The 23,431-nt window shown below is 32.3% G+C and overlaps 2 protein-coding genes across 3 annotated transcripts; one reads left to right on the top strand and one right to left on the bottom strand.

Moving 5' to 3' along the window:
* The first annotated feature begins 6,518 nt into the window (after positions 1-6,518).
* Positions 6,519-14,649, top strand: LOC129901294 (uncharacterized). Of its 2 annotated transcripts, none has more exons than XM_055976446.1 (7): positions 6,519-6,846; positions 9,632-9,661; positions 9,846-9,941; positions 12,052-12,124; positions 12,792-13,104; positions 13,182-13,236; positions 14,252-14,649. In XM_055976446.1, exons 1-7 carry the CDS (start codon positions 6,688-6,690, stop codon positions 14,324-14,326), a joined length of 801 nt encoding a protein of 266 aa, XP_055832421.1. In that variant the 5' UTR covers positions 6,519-6,687; the 3' UTR covers positions 14,327-14,649. The 2 variants fall into 2 exon arrangements, with proteins under 2 accessions (XP_055832421.1, XP_055832413.1); XM_055976438.1 differs by having other exon boundaries at positions 6,520-6,846; positions 12,010-12,124.
* Positions 14,650-18,268: 3,619 nt separating this feature from the next.
* Positions 18,269-19,009, bottom strand: LOC129886901 (uncharacterized). The gene has a single exon (XM_055961797.1). The coding sequence runs from the start codon at positions 19,007-19,009 to the stop codon at positions 18,446-18,448; it is 564 nt and encodes a 187-aa protein (XP_055817772.1). The 3' UTR covers positions 18,269-18,445.
* Between the last annotated feature and the right edge of the window lie 4,422 nt (positions 19,010-23,431).

Here is a 23,431-nt window from a genome sequence, read left to right on the forward strand (position 1 = left end):
ATAATTATGTCAAATTTTAAGAGCAAATACCACAGCTTCCAATTCAAGGTCATGATTTGGATAATTTCTCTTATATTTCTTGAGCTGTCAAGAAGCATAAGCTATCACTTTTACCCTCTGCATCAACACATAGTACAAACCGACTCTAGACGTATCACAATATATTACAAAATTCTCTGTTCCATTCGGTAAAGTCAAAATAGGAGCAGTGATCAATTTGGTCTTCAATTTTTGGAAACTCTCCTTACAAGCATCGAACCATTAGAACTTAGCCTTATTTTGGGTCAGCTTAGTCAATAGAGATGATATGGATGAGAATCCCTTTATAAACCTTCGGTAATAGCTAGTCAAATCCAAGAAGCTTTTTCTATAAGTTGGGAATATGGTCTGGGCCAATTCTTCACTACCTCAATCTTTTGGGTATCAATCCGAATACTATCTCCAAATATAATGTGGCCTAGAAAAGCCATTGATGCAAGCCAGAATTCACATTTGGAGAACTTTGCATATAATTCATTGTCTTTCAAAGTATGGAGGACAACTCTAAGGTGATAGACATGCTCTTCCTCATTCTTGGAGTAGACCAGAATATCATCAATAAAAACAACCACGAACATTTTAAGATACGGCTTGAACACTTAATTCACGAGATCCATAAAGGATGCAGCAGGTGCATTAGTCAACCCACATGACCAAGAAATCAAAATGGTCATAACGGGTCTAGAAGGCTGTTTTTGGGATATCACATTCCCTCACTTTCAGCTGATGGTAACCTGATCTGAGGTTTACCTTTGAAAAACAAGAGACACCCTGAAGTTGGTCAAATAATTCATCTATCCTGGGGAAAGGATATTTGTTCTTTACTGTGACCTTGTTTAGTTGTCGGTAATCAATGCACATTCTAAGGGATCTATCTTTCTTTCACACGAATAGAACAGAAAGGTCCCAAGGTAAGACACTCGATTTAATGAAACCCTTATCTAGCAAATCTTTCAATTGCTCTTTCAATTCTTTCAACTCAGCAGGAGCCATTCTATAAGGCAGAATAGAGATAGACTGGAAGAACACCGATCCCAAAGTCAATCTCTTTTTTAGGAGTGACTCCAAGCAGATCCTCAGAAAATACTTCAGGAAACTCATTCATAATCAGAACTGACTCAAGAGTAGGAAACTCAATACTATCATCCTTGACTCTAACAATATGATAAATACACCCTTTAGAGATCAACTTTCTAGCCCTAAACTAGGACATAAATTTACCTTTAGGCACAACAGGACTACCCTTCCATTTTAAGACAAGATCATTCAAAAATTTAAACTTAACAATCTAAGTCCTACAATCAACGGAGGCATAACAGGCGTAAAGCCAATCCATGCCAAGAATCACATCAAAATCATCCATGTCCAACTCAACTAAGTTAGCCATGGTATTCCTATGATAAATTGACAAGTACAACCTCTATAGACCCTCTTAGCTAAGATAGACTCACTAACAGAAGTAGACACACTGAAAGGTTCAAGACGACACTCAGGGGTTCTATCAAATCTACTAGCCATATAGGGAGTTACAAATGACAAAGTGGTACTCGGATCCATCAAAATATAACAATTAAGAGTAAAGACTCAAATCATACCAGTGACAACATCTGGCAAGGTCTCTTAATCTTGGTGACTATCCATGGCATACAAAAAGTTTGAACCCCCGCCTGTACCAGAAGTAGCACCCCTCTTGTTCCCTCGAACTCATGGTACTAGTGCAGAATATTGGGCCTTGCTGGCCTACCTCAAACAGTCTCTCTGAAATTGACCCACTTGGCCACACTTATAGCACCCATCCCCTCCCACACGGCATTTTCTCATGTGAAATTTGACACACTTGCCATATGGTGGCTTACCTCTAGATCTTTGAGCGACACTAGCTTGTAACTAGGAACCTTGGGCTCTAAAATTTTAAGTCCTCTATTCATTTCTGGCCTAGATGTCCTTGTCTAAAAATGGCTCCATTCATGTTCCCTCTCTTACCACCCTCATGAATGGATGTCTTAGTCCTTCTGCTCCTAAACTCCTTTCTATTTTGCAGCTTCTCCTCCTCTGTCTGTTGCACATAAGTCATTAACCTACCAATTTTCATGTCTTCAACCAGCATTATCCCCTTTCCTCTTTCTTTGTCGAATGACTCAATCCAGCCACATACATACTCATCCTACTCCTCATATCAGCAACCATCTCCGGAGCATGGCGGGACAGTTGTGTGAACATGAGACTGTACTCCTGCATATTCATAGGGCCATGTTTCAAATTCAAGAACTCTTTTATCTTAGCCTCTCTCATCTTTCTCAAGAAGAAATGGCCCAATAAAGCTTCCTCAAATATTTTCCAAGTCAGCACTGGTGCACCCGCTGCTCTATTCTTTCTCCACTGATCAAATCATAGTCTGGCCACACCCTTGAGTTGGTAGGCAGCCAACTTAATTCTATCAACATCGGTTATATACATTACTTAAAAAACTTTCTACAACTCAGGTGGGTTCATTCTCAGAAATTCACGTACCTCATTGGGTATAGACCCTGTGAACTCAGGTGGGTTCATTCTCAAAAATTCACGGACCTTAGATGTGTCCAAAACATCCTATCTACCTGCTCCATGTCTAGCAATTAGTGCTGTCACTACTTAATCCAAGTTTTGAATAGCCTGGCGAAGTTCAGCATTTGTGATGTTAGTCTGTGATCGCTACTCTACAGGCACAGCTATGTTTCCTTACACATAAGGAACTTGTTATCCAAGTTGGTTAATATTTTGCCTGGCTAGGTATCCTTTGCCCCTATCTCGTCCTGCATCTCTTTTTGGAGGCATGATCTAAGTCAAAAAGTGAATCTACGAATTAGAAGTGAACTTTCATAGAGTTAAATTCTATCGCATGAACTCAAAATATGAAGAAGTGAAACAATTTCTAATGTCCTATAGCCTCCTAAATATAAGTGTAGTGCGCGACACACCCATAAGCAAGACTCTACTAGACACAGCTTCATAAACTCGCTAGAACTCTTAAACTCTGTGCTCTGATACTAAATTTGTCACGTCCTAGGAGGGTACCCTGGGCGTGGTTGGTACTTAGAGATTATTGCTAATCCTCAAGCAAACCACTTTGCCTGTTCACACAATTATTCAATCAACTCTCTATCAACGAAAGACTTAACTCATCAAGATGATCAAATAAATACTTATGGAAAAGGACAAAGGCCAATAATCTGTCTAAACCAATCAACAAGACTACTATGAATGAAACAAGCCAAAAGACAATCTCAAATCAACAAGTCAACAATCTAGTCTATGAAGTATCTATCAATTGTAAGTGGTGTCAATGACAGGTTCATAGCTACCTCAAATCAAATAAAGGTAAGAGTCCAAACTCTGAAGCTAAATGATAAAAAATTGGCATCCTCTAAAAGAAGGGAGGACTCACCAATCAGCTGGATACGACTACATTCTCAATAATACGCCCGTTGATGATCTCTCGTACCTGTCTCTGCATCATAAAATGGTGCAGGCCCAAATAGACGCTAGTACGTAGATGTTCGAGTATGTAATATGGAAAAATGAAACATGTATAAGGTAGAATAATACCAGTTCAGATATCACAATTAGAAAGATAAAGAATTCAATCAGTATGTCATAACTCTAAAACAAGAGCAAGGTTTAGACAGAGACCAATCATATTCAATCCAATCAAATCCGATCCAATCTAATCTAATCAAATCAGAGAATTATCAAGACCTATATGAAAGTTTTTCTTATCCGACAACAATCACTTATGTTCTAGTGATCGTACAATAAGCTCATTGTTGTTGCCACAACCATCCAGTACTTTGCTAGAGTAAAGGACGAATCATCCAATCAAGGATCCAATCAAACAATCAAGTCCTATCTTTTTAGTACATCAAAATAAAAGAAAACATCCGATTTTGACGATTCAATCCTCTCCTACACTAGCTACGTAGCTATTGGGTTCGAGTTATTACTTACTCTTACCCAATTTGGTGCTCGATACTCCTCCCAAGACTCAATGCTCATAAGACAATCAATCCCAATCAACCAATGAAAAAGTCTTATATGGACTTTTACTAGCTCATCGATTCTATTCAATCAGTCTTTTCAGACAATCAATCTTCCAATCAACAAGTCTCATATAGACTTTTATCATTTCATCAGTTTTATCCAATCAATCCTTTTGAACAATCAATCTTTCAATCATTTCTAAATCATTCATTTATGAATAGTTGGGATAATCATTTATGACAACATTTAGTTGAGACCATTCAATTAAGTTCAATAATGAAGATGCAAAGGCTATCAAGTTTCATCAAGACTATCATCATGCTCACATCCCAATCACTATCATACATTCACAAGTTCAAGGCTTTAAACTCAATCCTTACTCATGTTCATCCAATATTAGTCAAAGTATCATGAGGGTTTATAAAGTAAATAGTTAAAAATCATTTTTTCAAGAACAAGTTCATATAAAATATCAATTACACAATATTATGTAAAAATATGTTAAGTTTAAGGAAAATTCTCAAGAAACACAATCATGGGGACTTAATTCATACACAAATCAACCTATCAAAATCATAGGGCACATGGAAGAACAAGGTTCATGCTTTAGTTTACCCTTACATACCTGAGATGAGTACAGGACAATCAATCTGACAAGAAATCGCTTCAATCTCTTGAACCCTAGCCTTTTCTTCACTCCTTAGCCCTAAGTCTCTAGTTAGAATGCGTAGAATGAACTTAGTAATGTTTAGAAAGTCTTTTAAGGTCAAAAATGACATATATCAATCGTGGATTTAGTATAGGAGGGGTGGAGAAAAGATCGGAATACCCATCCTTAAAAATAAAAAATGGGCAAAAAAATTTAGCCTGTGAGGGAATAAGTGCGCAACCTTATAGTTCATTTTTTATTCAAAAATTTTCAAAGGTGATTTTTAAACCAAGAGTGGTCAAGTCCGCAATGCGGACTTGGCGCACACCTCTCTGAAATTGTTTGTTTGCCCTGAAAAATTATCTTTTGATTCGGTTGGCCTAAAATTCAACTGAGACCACTTCCCCACATGATTTTCTCCCCTGATCAATATTCCGGCCACGGATTGACCGAAAAAGTTAAGAATGATGCGTTGTGCAAGCGTTCTTTAGTCTAGAGGTATTTTGGTAAATTTATCGGGTATAACTTGAATCGAAGTCGGAACTTTAAAATATTTTTCAAAAGTTTCTCCTTACATAAAAAGAATATAAAATAAAATAATTACACTTTTTTATAAATGTGCAGACATACCATTTAAATTCATAGAGAAAAAAACATGAGAAAATTACATGTGATTTAAAAGTGAAAGAACATAGTATATATAGTCAATTTATAATAATTTAAAAATAAATAACAGAAATACACTATCTTTTAAACTAATAAAAAACAGAAGAAATAAATAAATATACTTTAAAAAAATAGATGAGGTGTTCTGGGTTTGTTAATTATAATTAATATACTTTTAACGTGAGTGAGTAATGATTATAATTATAGCCAGTTAATGTTTTGAGTATGAAAATTCCTATGCACCAATTGACTTTTAACATAGAATAATGATCTTCATAATGTGAAAAAAAATGTAAGTAACGTTCCTTCTCCTGGAAAATCAGTCAATTAATTGCCACTAATTTCAAAACATTATGATCATATGTACCAGTATATATAATTTATAATCTCCCGAGTACAAAACAAATTATTATTAGTGAGTACTTTTTACTATTTATTTGTGTTGTTGAATTTGACTTTGTTCATTTGATCTTTTTTTGTAGTTAAGGAGTCAGGAAAAATTAATATAACTCAACTTTATGATGAAAAAGTGAGCTATATTCTTTTCTTATAGTATTAATAACAACGATTGTATTTCAATTCCAAATAAATATAAATCTTTGTGTATATAAAAAAATTCAGAATTACCTAATATTTCCTCCCTCCATGTTACTTGGAAAAATTACGTGAATAAGCAAACATATGATAGTTAATTAGTTAGTATAGCTATAATTTAGCTAATTTATAATTTGGCGTTAATTACGGTTCGAGTTTGTATAATTCGCATGTTTGTGTAATTCAAAATTTATATAATATAATTTGTATAACTTTTGTATAATATAATTTTGTGTAACTGTTTAAAGTTTAGGTGTTTGTGTTTGTATAAATTCGTTATTTCGAGTTTATACAAAAATAACTCAATTATGCAAACTCACCCGCGAACTATACAAGTCCGCAAATTATAACAAACTCACAAATTATATAAATAAGACAACTTAAACTATAGCTATGACACGTAAATATGCAAACTGTAACTGAGGAGTATAATTAAGATACTTATACTAGCTATTTATGAAATTTTCAATTTTTATGCCCCGCTTATTTCTTGATAGTTGAAAGCCCAATGTATAAAGCCCAAAGAAATGTATAAGGTCAAGCGTCAAACATGGTCCGATGGTGTGTATACTACGTTGCTTTCCCCAAAAGGCGCTCCTGTTTTCCTTCCTCAGCTGCAAGCAATTAAAAAGCACCATTGATGATTCATTCTTTCTACAAAAGAATAGAAAAAATTTACCTTTTATAGTTCACTTTTGGGTCGTTTTCAAAATTTCAAGAAAATGCAAGTAATACCCAAATGGCGTAACATTTTGATCCTGAAGAATTCATTTATTCAATCCACAAGAATTGTATCTTCTACACAATCACCAAACACCCATTTTGATTCTTTCCATTCTACCTCAATTTGCTCTGAGAAATGGAAAAATAAGTGGAATTCTGTGAGTTTTCTTGTCTTTTCCTTTTCTTGTTTTTTGCAAAGAACGAGAATTTGAGGGTTTTTTTGCTTAGTTTGTAGGCTAGATCGTGGGTTATAGGCTCTGTCAGTTGTTGTTATATATATATATATGTGTGTGTGTGTGTGTGTGTGTGTGACAATAATGGATAAAGATTTGATCTTTGATTGTTGTAGACTAGGAGTTGCAAAATAACTTTTTGTTTTTTCAATAACCGTCGTATCCGAGCCAGCTTTCGTGCTCCCACATTATATCTGATACCTCCCACTAGGTAACTTTGTCCATAAGGTTGGGACAAATGGAACAAAATAAACTTTGTTATTGTAATAGCTGCCCGAGTATTTGGTTATTTGAAATGATGTTGCCTCATAAATATATTTAAACTAGCCTATTGATTGAAGTTTCTATAAGTGGAGTATAATGTGAGGGAAGAAGTAGGTTTGATCTTTTCCGCTATTGATCAAAGTATTTACTAATTGAGGAATGAATCCTGAATTGAGGAAAGAAAGAAGATATACACGTTTCAAATAGTGAAAAGGGATTAACTTGTTGGTTTCTTAATTGTTTTGTCAGAAGCTCTTTTCTTTTTATTAACTCTATGATTCATGAATTACTAAATCGAAGACGATTAATTTGCAGTCACTTCGGTCGTTTCTATCTTGTCCTTGTCCCTTGATTGAAAGAAGGAATAACTGGTCGTTCAAATTTGTGCAATGTTCTATGCGGTTCTATATTATGTGCATTTTGCAATTATTTCATCTGGGAAGTGTAATGATCAAGATGTGCTTGAGGTCATTTAGTTTAGCTGCTCCGCATTTTATGCTGATCCTAAAATTATGTGGCAAAGTGAGATTTCAACGAGAGTAATTTCCTCCTTTCAACACTTTCGAAGATAGTGTCATTCATGCTTATAAATTTCCATTTGTAAAAGATAGTAACTATTTCAGTCTGTGTGTCCTGCACGTGTACGATACTTTTTCCCATTTTAATTTAGATAACCTATATTCAGAAGTATTGGAGAGCGGATAAGCGTTTAACTCTTAACAGGTTTGGAGCTAGGAAATGAGCAATTAAACAGTCTTATTTCATGTGAAAGTATCTTAAGATGACTTGAGAGTTAAAGAGCATGTGGTGGAAGCAATTAACTAAGTTTTTCTTGTCTTCAAAGGTTCATTTGGAATGACTTCTGTGGGATCTGAAACCTTTGGCTGTAAATAAATTTGAAATAGTTCCAGTATTTGACGTGCTATATATGCCTTTCTTTCTCCACTCATCTTTAGTGGCTTTACCTGCACCTCTTAGCTACAAGAGAATCCAAGATTTGAATTTTATGGGCACTTGATTGTAGGATAACGAACTCAAGTGCTAAGTAGTTCTGAATTTAATTCTTGTACATATTTAATGGATTTCTTAACACATATATAGTGTTTACGCCAAAGTTACTGGCTCAGTCGAACCCATGTCTTAAAGCCTACATCCACCCCTGCACTTAGCCATTAAATCTCTACCTAGTTGTCTCTAGTTGATTCTCTTATAGATAATAATTGTTTGATTCTATTCCTTGCACCAACAGTCATATGTGCGAGCAATGATATGGAGTTCTAAGCTAAGTTGCCCGGACTTTTCACTTTCGATGCCACACCCGTGTCAGATTCTCCAAAAATGCACTACTTTTGAAGAATCCAAAACGCACCCGATGACATTTTTAATAGTCCGAGCAACTTAGGGTATAAGCATCTGCATAAAATGCATCTCCTCCACAGCTATAAATAAGTAAGAGGCTTTGGGGATGGTCTCTGAATCTGCGTATTTGTCTTCTCTTAAGTCAACAAGGCTTATGCTGTTGGTTATCAAAAACAAGGCTTATGCTGTCAATTTATCATGGTGTAGACAATCTGGTCCTTTTGGTTAATAGCAACTCTTCACGCCCTGAATTGGTGAAAAAAGAGGGTCCTTTAAAAGCACATAGAGGCTTGCTCTTGATGTTCTTTCGATTTCTTCTAGTATTGATGAATTCCAGAGGACACTGAATGATGTCACCTCGCCTTAGTCACTAGAATTACTCAGGCAATAATGAATAGCAGAAATGTACTCAGCACCTCTTATTGTTTTCACTTTCCAATAAGACAATTTGAAATGGAGAATGTTTGGTTGCCACTTAAGTTGACTAATCTGTTTTAGACTGTTTACCCGTCTCTAGGGGCCAGTTCATTATTTGATAGAAGGAATTGGTGAATAAATTGAAGGTTTAAGTCATATTCTTTTCCCAGTTTCAGGCTGGCGGCACGTAGTTTGAGTATTAGAAAATAGAGACATTCTTAAGGCCAATCGCTCTTTAAGCTGGTTAATTTCTGCCAAAACCTCACAATGTCTCTAGTTTGAAAATGGTTAAATCTTGGTGCCAGTTCACCATGCTCTTATTGAAATAAGTGTGGTAAATGAATTTTATTTGGAAATAAGATAAGGATTGGAGTTCTTATGACCAATTTTAAAATGTTACCTTGGTAGGGGTAGCGGTTCTAGGAAAAAAAAACTGCTTAAATTACACCAAGAATGGAGTATACTTCTAGTATGCTCCCTTATCCCCCACCCACCCAAAAAAAAAAAGAGTTCTGATACTCCCGTTAAATGTAAGGAATTTATTGTGTTTCTGCACTCAGTTTTAGCATTCTCTTCTCATTCACAATGTATTTACATGCTTGTTACTTGAAAGTTCAAGCAATATCTTTCTACAGTTTGCATATGTGACTTTCATAAATTGTTCCTGCAGGATTTTAGAGGAAGTCAGCAACCAACTAAGGTAAATATCTTTACCAGCTTCCAGTATTATAGTGTGTGAAATTAGCTAGGATTAGAGGTATCTTCACGAGTTTTTCAGCTTGCTTTTCCTAAAATTTCTTTTTTTTCCATGTAATACATCAATTAACGTCTCTGACCTCCTCGTTTTCTTATTTATCATCCAACATTTCCTTTATTTTTTTCAGAATTATATCAGATATGAAACACGTCAAAAGCGTGCTGACTCAAAAAAAGCTTTGAAAAATCTTCTCTTTTATGGGGCATCTGGAAACTCTTTTGAGGTAATTTTTTTGATTTTTTTTTCCTTTCATAGATGTGGAAAATCTTTATCTTAGTTATAATAGATCAACTATTACTGTCTTTGATAAGGGTTTTCTTTCTTATTCTGGAGTGACATAAAATGTTTTCATTTAAAATAATTTTTTTGGATTAGTTTGTTTCCTGAATTATTTTCGGGTATTTGGTTGGACATAAGGTAGGTGACCTGAGGCAACAATACAATTGGTACAGGGTGTCATTCCGGCAATCATTTTGAGTATTGAAGGTTGATAGTAATATACTAATATTTCTTGGTAGTTGAAGACTTGAAGTGATATGAAGTAAAAGTTGAAATACCTGCAAATGGGACAACATACAGACTCATTTTCCCGTTTTAGTTTATGTTATTTTTTTTATAAATATTTTTAGCATGTGAGAATAACCAAACGCTACATTTATCAAGGAGAACATCTTCCAAAATAACATGAATATATCCTAGATTGCTAGTGCCAACCTCAGTCATTGGATGCAAGGTCATTTTTGTATCTTGGAAAACTGAAAATGAGTTCTACTATTTTTTCCTTTTCCTGTCCTTTCCCCAACTGGAGTTTCTATGTTTTTCATCTTTTACCAAAAGCAGGCTAAAATATTGTATTTTGTTGATAGATAAAATTTGTGATATCATTCGCTTATCAGCAAGGTTGCATACACGTATGTGCTGGTGTCCAAAAGAAATAATTACTATTTACTACTTACAGTGGAATGCGAGGAACCAGTTCCTCCAAAAAGTGGACCAAAGCAAAAAGTCAACTGAGATAATCAACTAAAGAAAGAAAGTTCTTCCAAGAAGACAATGTCATCATCATATAAAGAAGATATATCTTTGCACCAGACAAGTGTTGTCGGATCAACTATATGAATCCTGATTATCCATCTCTTATCATTTGGATCAATTTCTGTCGAAAACTCAATAACTTAGAGGTTCTCCAACACTAAAGGTCTAAACTAACTGAAAAGACTCCTAGCCAACATTGAGCCTAATATAGGCGCACCATCATGACTAAGCCTTAATCCCTTCAGTTGTTCTACTTCTTTCCAGCAATATACTCCAAACATGAGCTAAATCAATTTATAGAAAATGTTTCCTCCTCCTTTGCGACATCAGCTCCAGCTAGCAAACAGCCGATCGCTAGTACAAGTTGTCAGCAGTGCAATCCTGCAACTGTCAGAAGAAAGCTCCAGCAAGAAGCAGCCCAACCCCGACATTCTCATTCCAATAATCTCCATGAAAATACTAACGTAATTTGCAAATGAACTGAGGGAAAAGTTCAAGACCTATTATTATGTGTCGTTTTTATTTCTTCTCTTTTCTTCTTCTAGAACGTATCCGCTTCCCAACCCACGGAAAAACTGTTTTATATCTGCTTCCGAATGTTACGTTTGATCTGTTCATGTAACCTAAGAACCCGTCCTAATCAACCACAGAAACTTCAGTCTTTTCAAGGAACCTCACTTGTCCTCTGTCTGCTTTTGAAGTGAATGAGTAATCTCTTAGGAGTATAAAAGGAATATCTATGCGGGAACTCTTCATTTTTGCAATTGTAGCGTCTACTTATATTATGATCAAAGGATAAAGCCATCAAGGTCTAATGAGGATAGACCAAGTTCAGTGTAGTAAGACAAATCACCTAATATATAGAAGGAAAAAATGAAGTAACATAAGCAGTGATGAAATTTTCACTTTTACTTCATCCCATGTATACTTTATCTTAGTTCTTTACTGCTTTGCCTTTCTCCCCCGTTGCATTTTATCTCTGTTCCTGGGTTTCTGCATACATGGGAAGTTATGGTCTACTGTAGTGTACTGGTTTAACTTCCTCTGTGGTCCAAGCCTCCAAGGCATGAATACCACCTTTTCTGGCTTAAAGTCCACATAGTATAGTGAGTTCAGCTTCTGAACTTTAGCACCTGAGTAATTGCATGCAAGTACTCTTTTTATACTAAAGTCAATTTTCATTTCACCATTTTTTACCTCAAATTTATTCTACTCATGGACAATATGCTATTTTCTTGTTGAATAATTTTTACTAGAATGAATCTTCAACAATAAATGATAGATGGGATGTGGATCAGGATGATCGTTCAGAGAAGAAAAGTGAATATAAGTCCGCTGCTCGTCGTAGAGATCGCTCAAGGAGAAGGATGCGTAAGTTTGTACTCTCATTTCTCTATTGGGTTCTCTGCTTTTACTAGTACTGTAATGAAAATTCTTATCATCTTATGTCACGCTGAAAAATATCAGTGTGTTTCAACCTTTGGGCCGCTTCTAGAGATTCTGAAATTCCAGATGTAACTGAAACATACATTGCTACTGAAATTTGGTGCATTGACCCAATTGGTTAGGTCCTTTTTTTGGATCTGGCATAGTATTCTCAAAAGCTCCTTTACTGCTCACCAGCTAGCTGGACTATTGGGGTACCTATCAGGAAACATACTGAAAACGATGCCTTTCAAGATTGAACGCAATGCTTGTCTTCCAAATAAAAAAAGGTTTATTGGCCGTGAGTTGGCTGCTATCATTCTAAAGTAAAATGGGATGAACTTGCCTTGCTTTGCATTTTTCCCATGTAGGCGTTGTATTGCAAGGCTTTGAGCTGCTCAAAGTAACACATGAATTAAGGCTTCTTTAAAGAATGGAAATTGGACTTGTTATGTCTGTCACAAAGTCATGTATGTCATAACTTTAGATAACCTTCTGTTATGCTTTCTGATTGTTAATAGATACCATCTTTACATGGATGATGGTGACACAATACTGCGATTATTGAACGATGCAGGTAGCCATCATTGACCCGTTAATTATTCGTTTTTAGGTAAAATGAAGAAACGGAGATTATGTGAAGAATTTGATGAATATCCTGAAACAGTATTTGAAGCAACTTTTGGTAATAAGTGGTACACTTGGTCTTTTAGGCCTGGTAAATCATCTACTTTTGAAGATCTATTCTCCCGAAGACAAGAAACAGACTGGTCAGAACAAAGGCATTGCAGATGGGATAATGAAACTGAAAACGAGACTTATACAGAATCCAACTATGATTCGTGTAATGTAGGGTCTTACTCTGAAAGAACAATTCTCGGTTTGCCCCCAAGAGGTCCTCTGAAGATTGAGGATGTCAAGAATGCGTAAGTTCTAGAAGTTTTGTGCCCTCCATACTCGATTATATTGAAGACTAATGTAGACACTATGATTGTCCTTGCAGTTTCCGTTTATCAGCTTTGAAGTGGCATCCTGATAAGCATCAAGGCCCTTCACAGGTTAGCTTGTAATTATACGATTCCTTTGTTTGTAGTCATATGTGATAAACTTATTCTTGTAAGCACCAGTTAAAGGCTTTTAGCATTTGTCAAGTGAGAAGCATTTCTTAGGAGGTCAAAAGGAAGTATTTTTTGAAAATGTATAAAATGGTCATTAAAATCATCTTGCTGTTCATGGTTCTGGCTTGTAAAATAGATGAAGATAGGCATGATGAGGGTGAGCAATAGAGTGCATTCTTGCTGTCTTTTAGTTTCAAGCAACCCATCCTATGTTAGTCAGGTTCATTGATAGAGAAACATGTTATGAGGTTATAGCAACATATATGACAGCTACTTGACACAAAAAGGCTGTTGGATTTGACTTGTACAAGGCAATCCGGAAGGATTGTTTGCTTCTTGTTCTTTGGTCTTAATTGTGGTGCGAGTGAGCTATGGATCTTATTCCAATTTCTCTTTAGTTTCAAGGAAGAACCAGGTTTGATATGTGAACAGAGACATTAGCATGGTTGGTATTTCTAATAAATTCATTCTTGTAAATACTAAAATAAGTATTGGCCTGTTCAATATATTTGCGAGTGGAAGCCAGAGGTAGGGAGGCAGTAGGACACCGTAGATTTAGGATGTAATTTGATATGTATGAAAAATTATCTTCTATTGTTTCTTGCACATCGACTACTATTATTTTTGTTGTACTTATTGTTTTGTTACTATCTGCTCTTTTTTTCCTTGTACTTTTGCTACTTCTTTTTCTGAACTACTTTGGAGTTTGGACTATTTCTCCCTTGAGCCGATGGTCTATCGGAAACAACAGGGTAACGTCTGTCTACACTCTATCCTCCTCAGACCCCACTTTGTAGGACTACACTGGGTATGGTGTTGTTGTTACAGTGTGTTACAATAGCCTATCCCTCTTTATGGTGTCAATGCCTTACCTGAAACTGTGTTCTGGAATTTAGCTACTCATATTCGTATTCTAGGAGTCCTCCTCACGAGATGAGTCATTGAATTTGTGCAGGCAGCAGCAGAAGAGAAATTCAAATCTTGCGTCACTGCATACAAGTCATTGTGCAACGTGTTCGCCCCAGCTTAACCGTATCTATGGCTTCTTTTCCTCGAGTTTCAGAAGCCAAAAATCACCATTCATAGTAATAATAAATAGCTCACTCTTACGTATCCTAATTTAATTCTGTATGATAACTTCCTTCATCCTGACAATAGGGGAACTCTGTCTTTCCCAGCAGTGTCCTGAAAATGTACTTAATAAAATTTTGTAGTCTTGTATACAATCATCAAAGATACATGCAAGTAAAGCAATTGCCTTCTGAAAATACCATGTGATCATACCAGTACTATTGCATCGGATCTCATCAGAATTTCAAAGTTAAGCGTGATGGGTCGGTTGCTTTGCATACTTTATATTATTTTAATTTTTTGTGATCTCAATAATTTTAGTCACTCGGCTAAAAAAAAATTTACCTGCCTAGTTGAAACTATTTTTGATGTATATTCAATGTAAAATATATGCAGTGATTATACATTGACTATACCATGTGTACCTGCCAAAGTTCTAAAAACTAAAATATTTTTCTTCAGTTTTAAAATTCTTGGATTCTCTCGAGAGGTGGAAAAAAGTTTCTTCAATAATTGTGAAGGTCATAGATTAGCAGTGGCAGTAATGATGATTTGGGTCCTTTTTATGACAGCAATTTCAAAACTATTATGACTGTGTAAAAGTAAGAATTTAAATTTAATCATCTGTGTAAAAATAAGAATTTAAATTTAATCATGCTCCATTTTGAGATCTTTAGATTCGCAAGATCATAATAGAGTAACTCTTAAAATTAGTATTATTATTCATATATTACATTTATTTAACTTTTTCCTTTTTATTTTAATTTATATTTTGTATGTTGATACTTAAATGGTAAAATATAATCAGTGAGGAAGATAGTTGGCATTAATCCATACTAGTAGTTGTTGTAGTTTCTTGTTCTTCAATTTTTGCTACTATTTAGAATTCACTCTATAAACATATCCCTGGAACAACTGTAAAATAAACTCCATCTTATTGTCTCTTGTACTATGATTATCGCATTAGTTTGTTGTAGTTACTATTCTTTTTTTATCATGTTTTCTATATCATATTTTCTTAATTTCTTCACTTTTATTTTTTTCAATATGCTTTTCTTTGAATACAGTCTATTGAAAACAAACTCTACCTTTAAAATAGAGATAAAATTTATGTACACTCTACTCTTTCAAAATTCCACTTATAAAATCAGAAGTGTGGTGTGTTTTCTCTTTCTCATTTGCATCTCTTGTACCAAATAGTGAAACTATTACCTTCTTTTGTGCACATAAATTGGTAAATAATTACTTCCTCTTTAACCATCGTTTTAATTTTACATATATATTTCTTTTTATAAAAAAAATTTAAGAATCGAATAGTATTAAGGAAAAAGTGTTCAGTTTTGCAATTTAGAGCGAGTATATCCCTCGTTAAAAAGTAGCGCATATATATTTTCGTTATCTACAAATAATGCATATTTATATCCCTTTAGCGCACATATATTTTCGTTTTCTACAAATGATGCATATTTTTTTAATAGGCATTCAATTAAGATATTGTATAAAAATAAAATTATTTTTTTTGGTTCTCCTTTGAGAAAAGGAGGATTTTTTTATTGGATGGGTTACCTACTTAATTAAGTTAAAAAATAGCACAATTATTTTTTAAATCTCAAAACTATCATTTGGCTTTTAAAAATTACCTCATCCAACTGAAAAAGTTTAATTTCTCTTTATTTCAGACCTGACCAAAATCGATTTTATTGATTTGTTTTTTATTTATTTATTTGGGTCTAATCTAGAGGGATAAAAAAATGAATGAGAAATTTTTTTTAATACCACGTGATATTTTTGAAACTAAAAATTTATTTTTTTTAGTTCAGTAAATATAAATCTATTAACGAAAATAAATATGCACCTTGAAAATATATATGCACCATAAATTCTTATGTTTATTTATATTTGGATTTCTCATAAATTCTTTTTTACTTTAACAAACTTAAAATGAAAATTCTATTTTTAAATTAAATAAGAAGAAAGTGTTATTTTTAAATCGGAAAAGGGTCAAAATTACCCCTGAACTTTGAAAAATAGTTTACTTATGCCCTTCGTTATACTTTAGGGTCAATTATACCCTTATCGTTATACTTTGGGCCAAATATGCCCTTGAGTATAACGGAGTGACACGTGTCGGTTTTTCAGTGACCAACTTATTTTCCCTCTTATTTACATAGATTTTAAAAAACAGATTTAAAAAAAATAGATTTAAAAACAGATAAAAAAAAATAGATTTAAAAAACATATAAAAAAATAGATTTTAAAAAACAGATAAAAAAACAGATTTAAAAAAATAGATTTTAAAAAAAGATTTAAAAACAGATAAAAAAAAAGGGAACAGATTTAAAAAGCAGATTTAAAAACAGATAAAAAAAATAGATTTAAAAAACAGATAAAAAAATAATAATTTTAAAAAAGATTTAAAAAAAAATATAAAAACAGTTTTTTAAAAAACAGATAAAAAAACAGATTTAAAAAAATAGATTTTAAAAAAATATTTAAAAACAGATTAAAAACGGAACAGATTTTAAAAAAAAAAACAGATAAAAAAAATAGATTTTAAAAACAGATAAAAGAATAGATTTTAAAAACAGATTTAAAAAAAAACAAAAAAAAACAGATTTAAAAGGGAAAATAAGTTGGCCACTGAGAAACCGACACGTGGCACTCCGTTATACTCAAGGGCATATTTGGCCCAAAGTATAACGGTAAGGGTATAATTGGCCCTAAAGTATAACGAAGGGCATAAATAAACTATTTTTCAAAATTCAGGGGTAATTTTGGCCCTTTTCCATTTTTAAATACATACGGACACCATGAAAATGCACACATAAATATATTTAAGATAAAAAAAAAGATGAAAATTTTATTTTAAGAATGAATATTGAATAACTAAAGCTTGTAAAGAAAATATAAAAAATTAAATAAAATGAAAGATATTTTTATAAACAAACAACTTATTCTTACAAAATTTATGCAATACATATTATTTTGAATAAACAAACCAAACACTCAATAAAAATTATCCTAACATAAAATATCCCATCACATTTAATCTCAATATAACTTATCTCATTATAACTAATTTCATCATAACTAATCACATTATAACTTGTATTCAAATCAAACGATCCCTAATAATATAATTTAAAATAATTATTTTAAATTAAAACAACAGTTCAAATAGGACAAATAGTTAAATCTGTCATCTCACAGCTTTCTTATTATTGGTGAGCACTACTTTTTTTGGGGTTGTTTGAAATATGATGAAATTCAATTAAATTTAGATCACATACTTCAAAATTTATTCAAAAATAATGTCTTCAATAAAATTTTCTTCATATTCAAAATTTGAATAAAAAATCTTTAACTACACCACAACTCTCGGAGAGCACTACTTCTTACAAGTGTCAAAATTCATTTCGTTTTGCGTGAACCGTAGTTTTCGCATTTAACTCTATTCAACAAAGATACCTAAAAAGAATATCCACATTTATTACACATTCAAAACTATTAAAACGAGAATAAGACACTTCCACCTTTTCATTTCAATGGATATTTATATAAAAAATTTAGATAAAGTTAGTGAGCGTTTTGACCAGGAAAATCAAAAAAATATTTAATTTTATTTATAAAATGTAAAGATGAAATTGGAATTTTCTTTAATCATATTTTTTTTGCAAAAGATATTTATAATTTAAATGTATTTTAAAAAAATATGTAATTTATACCTTAAATTTTTAAAAATTAGTAAAATCAGTCAACTTCATTAATTTAGCTCAATTATAGAATCAAATTTACTCCAAAAGAGTAAATATAAAAATAAATAGTTATATAACATTATAGATTAGATTATATATATGAACATAAAATCAAATCTTTTAGTGGTACACATCCACAATTTTAAATGAACATACTACCAAAAAAAATAAATCAAAACCCATTACTTCATCCAATTTGTTAAATTACAATAAATATTTTCCATCAAAATTCCCAAAACTGCCCCCATCCCCACTCCAAATCCTAACCAGAGTTCATTCTTTTGAAGATCTCAAGAAAAAAAAGCAAAAAAAAACAAAAACTTTCAGAAACAAAGTACTACAACAGATGAAGAAATCATAAATCCATAAATAAAAATCAAGAACCCAAAATGCAAAGCCCAATTCCTCTTAAACTTACCAAAATAACTCTCTGGTGGTTCTTGATAATGTATCTCAAATTCATCTCCAATTTCTTCAACACCACCATTGTTAATTCTCATCTTCAGCTGTCTTAGTCTCTCAGTAGCTAACCCTAATGTCAATTTATGACATCTCCTCTGATACTTGAACCCATTTATGCATCTCAATGTTTGAGCTACAGATACATAAAAAATCAGATGGGATAATGAGAGAAGCCCAATGGGTATCCAACAATGGCGGCATTGGAGCTTTGGGGAAAGAGCTTGACCCAAAAAGATTAAAGACAAGAAGATGAAGAAATGTTGAAACATCTTCCATAGTTCCTTTTTTTGTAAATCGATGGATCTTTTTTTCTCGAGGGTTTTCTCGAAATGGAGCTGGATTATGGTATTGATAGCTTGTAGAGCGGTTTCTTTCTGGATTAGACTTGGGTGGTGGTGAGTCGGGCCGGCATCGTAATCCGCCATTGAAGAAAGCTTGGAAGAGTTTTAAAAAAAAAAATGAGAGAAATGGGGGGTTTTGGAGTTTTACGGTGACAGTGGTCACATGTAGAGGATAGTAGATTTTTTTTTAAATGATATTTTAATTTACATGTGAAAATTTATTAAACTAATTTTTTCTTTATTTATTATTTTCTTCATTTTATATTAGTTGTATATATATTAAAAATAGTATCGAGGACATGACCTTAGATAGGAGGGTGTAGAGGACCCACATTAGGATAGAAGGTTAGTTCATAGTTTTGTTATTCTTCCTTATTAGTAGGCACATTAGCGTACGAGACTTTTTTGTGCTCTGATTTCTGTTATTATCTATTACTTTTATTACCTTCTGTACTTTAATTACTCTATTTTATTCATGTTGTTCTCGTTTTTTGTTTTTCCATATATGTCGTATTTAACCTCTTTTTATGATTTTTTGCTTTTATTGAGCCGATGGTCTTTTGGAAACAGTCATCCTACCTTGGTAGGAGTCAGGTCTGCGTACACTTTACCCTCCCCTGATCCCACGTTGTGGGATTTCACTAGGTTGTTGTTGTTGTTGTTGTAGTTATCTCAAAATAGTTGTCAATTTAAATAATTACGGGAAAATTAATTATATTTTTTAAATTCTACCTTTAATATTAATTATTCTAGAATTAGAAGGCACGTAAATAAATAAAGATTAAAGAATTAAGAAGAGATCTATTGGTCAAATAACGTTCCTAATTAATATTTTTTTTATATTTATGATTAAGTATAAAAGTGAAAATAAACAACTAATTATACTTTAATTTTTAAAATATAATTACTTTCTCTGTTTTAAAAATGTCTGGCCAATTTTAAATTGACACTTAATTTAAGAAAATAAAATTGAATTTTGTGATGGGTGTTAAATTAAAGATATGTTAAATGTATCAAAATATTCTTTAATTTTACAATCTTAAATATGTCATGTAAAAAATTAAAATTAAAAATTGCTAAGATAAAAAAGAGTTATTTTTTAAAATGAATTAAAAAAATAAATCAAACAAATTAAAATGAGAAAACTATTTATTTTTAATTAGGAAGATAAGTAAAATGAATCAGATTACTGATATTTCTACTTATTAAACACAACGGCATGGAAACGTGATGGGGTGGGGTCCATGCTACATTGTATTCCGAATAGATAATAAGGGATAATTTCAAATATTTATCAAAAAGTTATTAGTTTATAAAAAATATAGTCTATAAAATAATAAGATGAAATATAGTCAAATTCGTTATTTAGCTACTATTTATCTCTATTTAACTATGGTCAAGCCGTGGCGAAATAATGTTATTTTTACTTTTTATTAGTTATGGTTCACTGTTATTTTTTTTAGCTAGGATTTGATCGTGGTTAAATAACTAACTTTTTTTTAATAATTAACAGTTAAATAGTGTATACGTAATGTATTAATATTATATAGTTAATGCATAAGCATAAATGGATATTATAGAAATAATATATAGCATGTATATATGATGTATAAATAAATATTAACTAAAGTTTTATTTAAAGATGACAAGTTTACCTGCATTTTGTTTATTTTATTGATTATTTTCATTAATTGAAGTAGGAAAAATGGATTTTGAAAAGATTGCCTAAAGACAACTTTAAAGAAACGAAAAATATTATACTATTTCGTGAGAATGGAACATTAGAGGGTAACTCATAAAAATTCCACTAGTTTAGGAGTTAATTACTTAGATTTACGTTAGTTTGCAATATAATGAATCTTATCTGATTTTGGACTTCAGATACATATATCTGGGGCGTCCAAATATATATATCTCGGATACATGAGGTCAAAATTAAGTGTAATTTATTCTAGATACACTTTATTCAAGTGAGTTCATATGTACCTGATTATCTCGCTCGCCTCTCTCCCTGTATTTAGTATCTCAAATACATGTATTTAGTGTGATTTGCATATATCTGAGATACACGGACCATCTTGCTCGTCTTCCTCTTATCTCGCTTGTCTCTCTCCTTCTCTCACTCGCCTCTCTCCCTATTTTAGTTTATCTGATAGAAAAAATACGTGTATCTAGGTGTATCTGACTTTAAATCTGGTATGAAATTATCAATTAGTGAGACAATATATAATTTTTTCAAATCATTAGGAAGAATTAGTAAATATGGTAGGAACGTTTGTCTAATTAGGTATTTTTTTTCCAACATTATATTACAATTATAAACGTTTGGTCATAGTGTATAGTCTGGTGTGCAAAACATTAACAAATCAGTTTTGATATCCACACTTAATATTGATATAAAACTCACCTTTCTCTGTCCTGTGTCTCCAATTAAAATCCAATTATTAAATATTGTCCCATCTCATAAGATGTAAGTAAACTCTTTTTATTCAAGGAGAATCTGATATTTTTTCCCAGAGGTAAAAATTTGCACATTCTCCCTTTTATGTTGTTAAGTTATAAGCTATATATCAATGACGTTTTCATTTTCTAATAAAAGCAGATTGCTAACAAATTCCGTAACAAAAAATAATCCTAATCTTTATTTTTTAGATTCTAGCCCGTATGCAATGTGTAACAATTGTATAATCTGTATACAATCCGTGTTTACACTAATTATATATTAGTTATACACTGAATATACACCGATAAAGGCCACAAACACTGATTATATATAGGATTTGATGTAACAATAGGTCGTTTGTTGCTAGTTGAACTTTGGACCATCCATAAAGTGTTTGTTGGGTTTGTCTTTGAGTGTTGGGTCTCACTTTAATATGGTTGAGCCCAATGTAGCCCAAGTAATCACTTTCCTTGATTGTATATGTAGTGTATAGTATGTATAGTATATGTATGTATAAAAGGGCAGTCCGGTGCACTAAAACTCTCGCTATGCGCAGGGTCCGGGAAGGGCCAACCATATTATAGTGCTATCCCGCTATAGTATATGTATGTATAATGAATGTCTATTTCTACAAAATATACATTATCTGCAGGAATGGTATTTAGCTGTAATTTTTCCATTATTATTGTTGTTCCCAACTAGGTCACTAACTCTATTTAGCGTTGATGTTTCATTTGATAGATTTTCAATTTTAGTAGAAATTAAATGGACATGTGAAAATGAGGGATAGCGCTAGATTAGCCTATGTATATAATGTACTCCTATGGCTTGAAAAAAAGAAAAAAGAATTAGTGTAGTGAGAGATACCAAAATCTAATCGAAAAGGGAGAAGATAATATGCAACAAATTCGATTATCAGGGACAAATAATTTCGTCATTTATAAATCATTTTTCATCATAAAAGATTTTGTGTGACGAAATAATTTCGTCAATCAGTCGTTCCTAAACGTGGGTCACTAAAAGTCTACTGAGACGATTTAGTGCTTCGTCACTAAAAAGGTTATATTAACTATAAAAAAATAAAATTATCCCCAAATATATAAATATTTATGACGAATTTATTTGTTATAAAAAGTATACTTTTCTTTTTCTGTTTACAGGGAAGCAAGCTAAAATGACTAAAATACCCTTAGTTTTCAATTGAATGACAAATAACCAGACATATTGAAACTGTCTTTTTTATTACTCCCTCCGTTTAAAAAAAAAAGATTTAATTTGGCTTAGCATAGAGTTTAGAAAATAGAGGAAAAAATTCAATCTTGTGGTCCTAAATAAACACATGTAAAATGTACCAAAATGCCCTTGAATTTTATACTCTTAAACACGTCACGTGAAAAACTGAAATTAAATTATTGTCAAAAAAATATTATTTTTTTTATAACAAATTAAAAAGAAAAGCAGGTCATTTTTTTTTAAATGGAGGGAGTATATAGAAGTGTGATTTGTCTTCTGCTGCTAAAGAACATACATAATTGTCAAGTACTAAGATTATGCAGTTGATATTACTATATAAGCTGTCCAAAAATGCGTAATTACTTTCTTATATTTGATTTACTCGTATATATGCAAATCTATATCTTAATGAAATCATCAATTCTACTATGGTGAATGACGACGGTGGTCGTCGAGATATAATAGTAATTAATGATGATGATCGTCGATAGTAATTAGTGATTGTTGTGATAATAATTATTAATGGTGATGATTATGGTTGTGGACACTATTTTGATATAGAATAAATACATCAAATTACCTCAGAACTTGACAATAAAATTTATTTTAGCATTTTTACTTTACAGATATTTAAATACTCTTCCTAACAACTTTCAAATGAATTTATTCACACACTAACTCTACAATACTAATTTCACAATAGCAAGTATATTCCACACACGCTGTCATCGACACGTCAGCACCATATCATTGCCTTGTTAGTGGCACATTGAAAATTATTTAAATTTTGAGTTTTTTTTTTGATTTCTTTTTATTTATCCACAATTTTA

Source organism: Solanum dulcamara, chromosome 1 (genome assembly GCF_947179165.1).
Source record: "Solanum dulcamara chromosome 1, daSolDulc1.2, whole genome shotgun sequence".
NCBI classification, from domain to species: Eukaryota; Viridiplantae; Streptophyta; class Magnoliopsida; order Solanales; family Solanaceae; genus Solanum; species Solanum dulcamara.

What these genes read in the sequence shown, in the direction of transcription:
- LOC129886901 (XM_055961797.1), bottom strand. Translation starts at nt 19,009, where the DNA reads ATGGCGGATTACGATGCCGGCCCGACTCACCACCACCCAAGTCTAATC.
- LOC129901294 (XM_055976438.1), top strand. Translation starts at nt 6,688, where the DNA reads ATGCAAGTAATACCCAAATGGCGTAACATTTTGATCCTGAAGAATTCA. An exon ending in GAAGTCAGCAACCAACTAAG is followed by an intron (nt 9,662 to 9,845) that starts GTAAATATCTTT and finishes TATTTTTTTCAG; the next exon opens with AATTATATCAGATATGAAAC. An exon ending in TCGCTCAAGGAGAAGGATGC is followed by an intron (nt 12,125 to 12,791) that starts GTAAGTTTGTAC and finishes ATTCGTTTTTAG; the next exon opens with GTAAAATGAAGAAACGGAGA.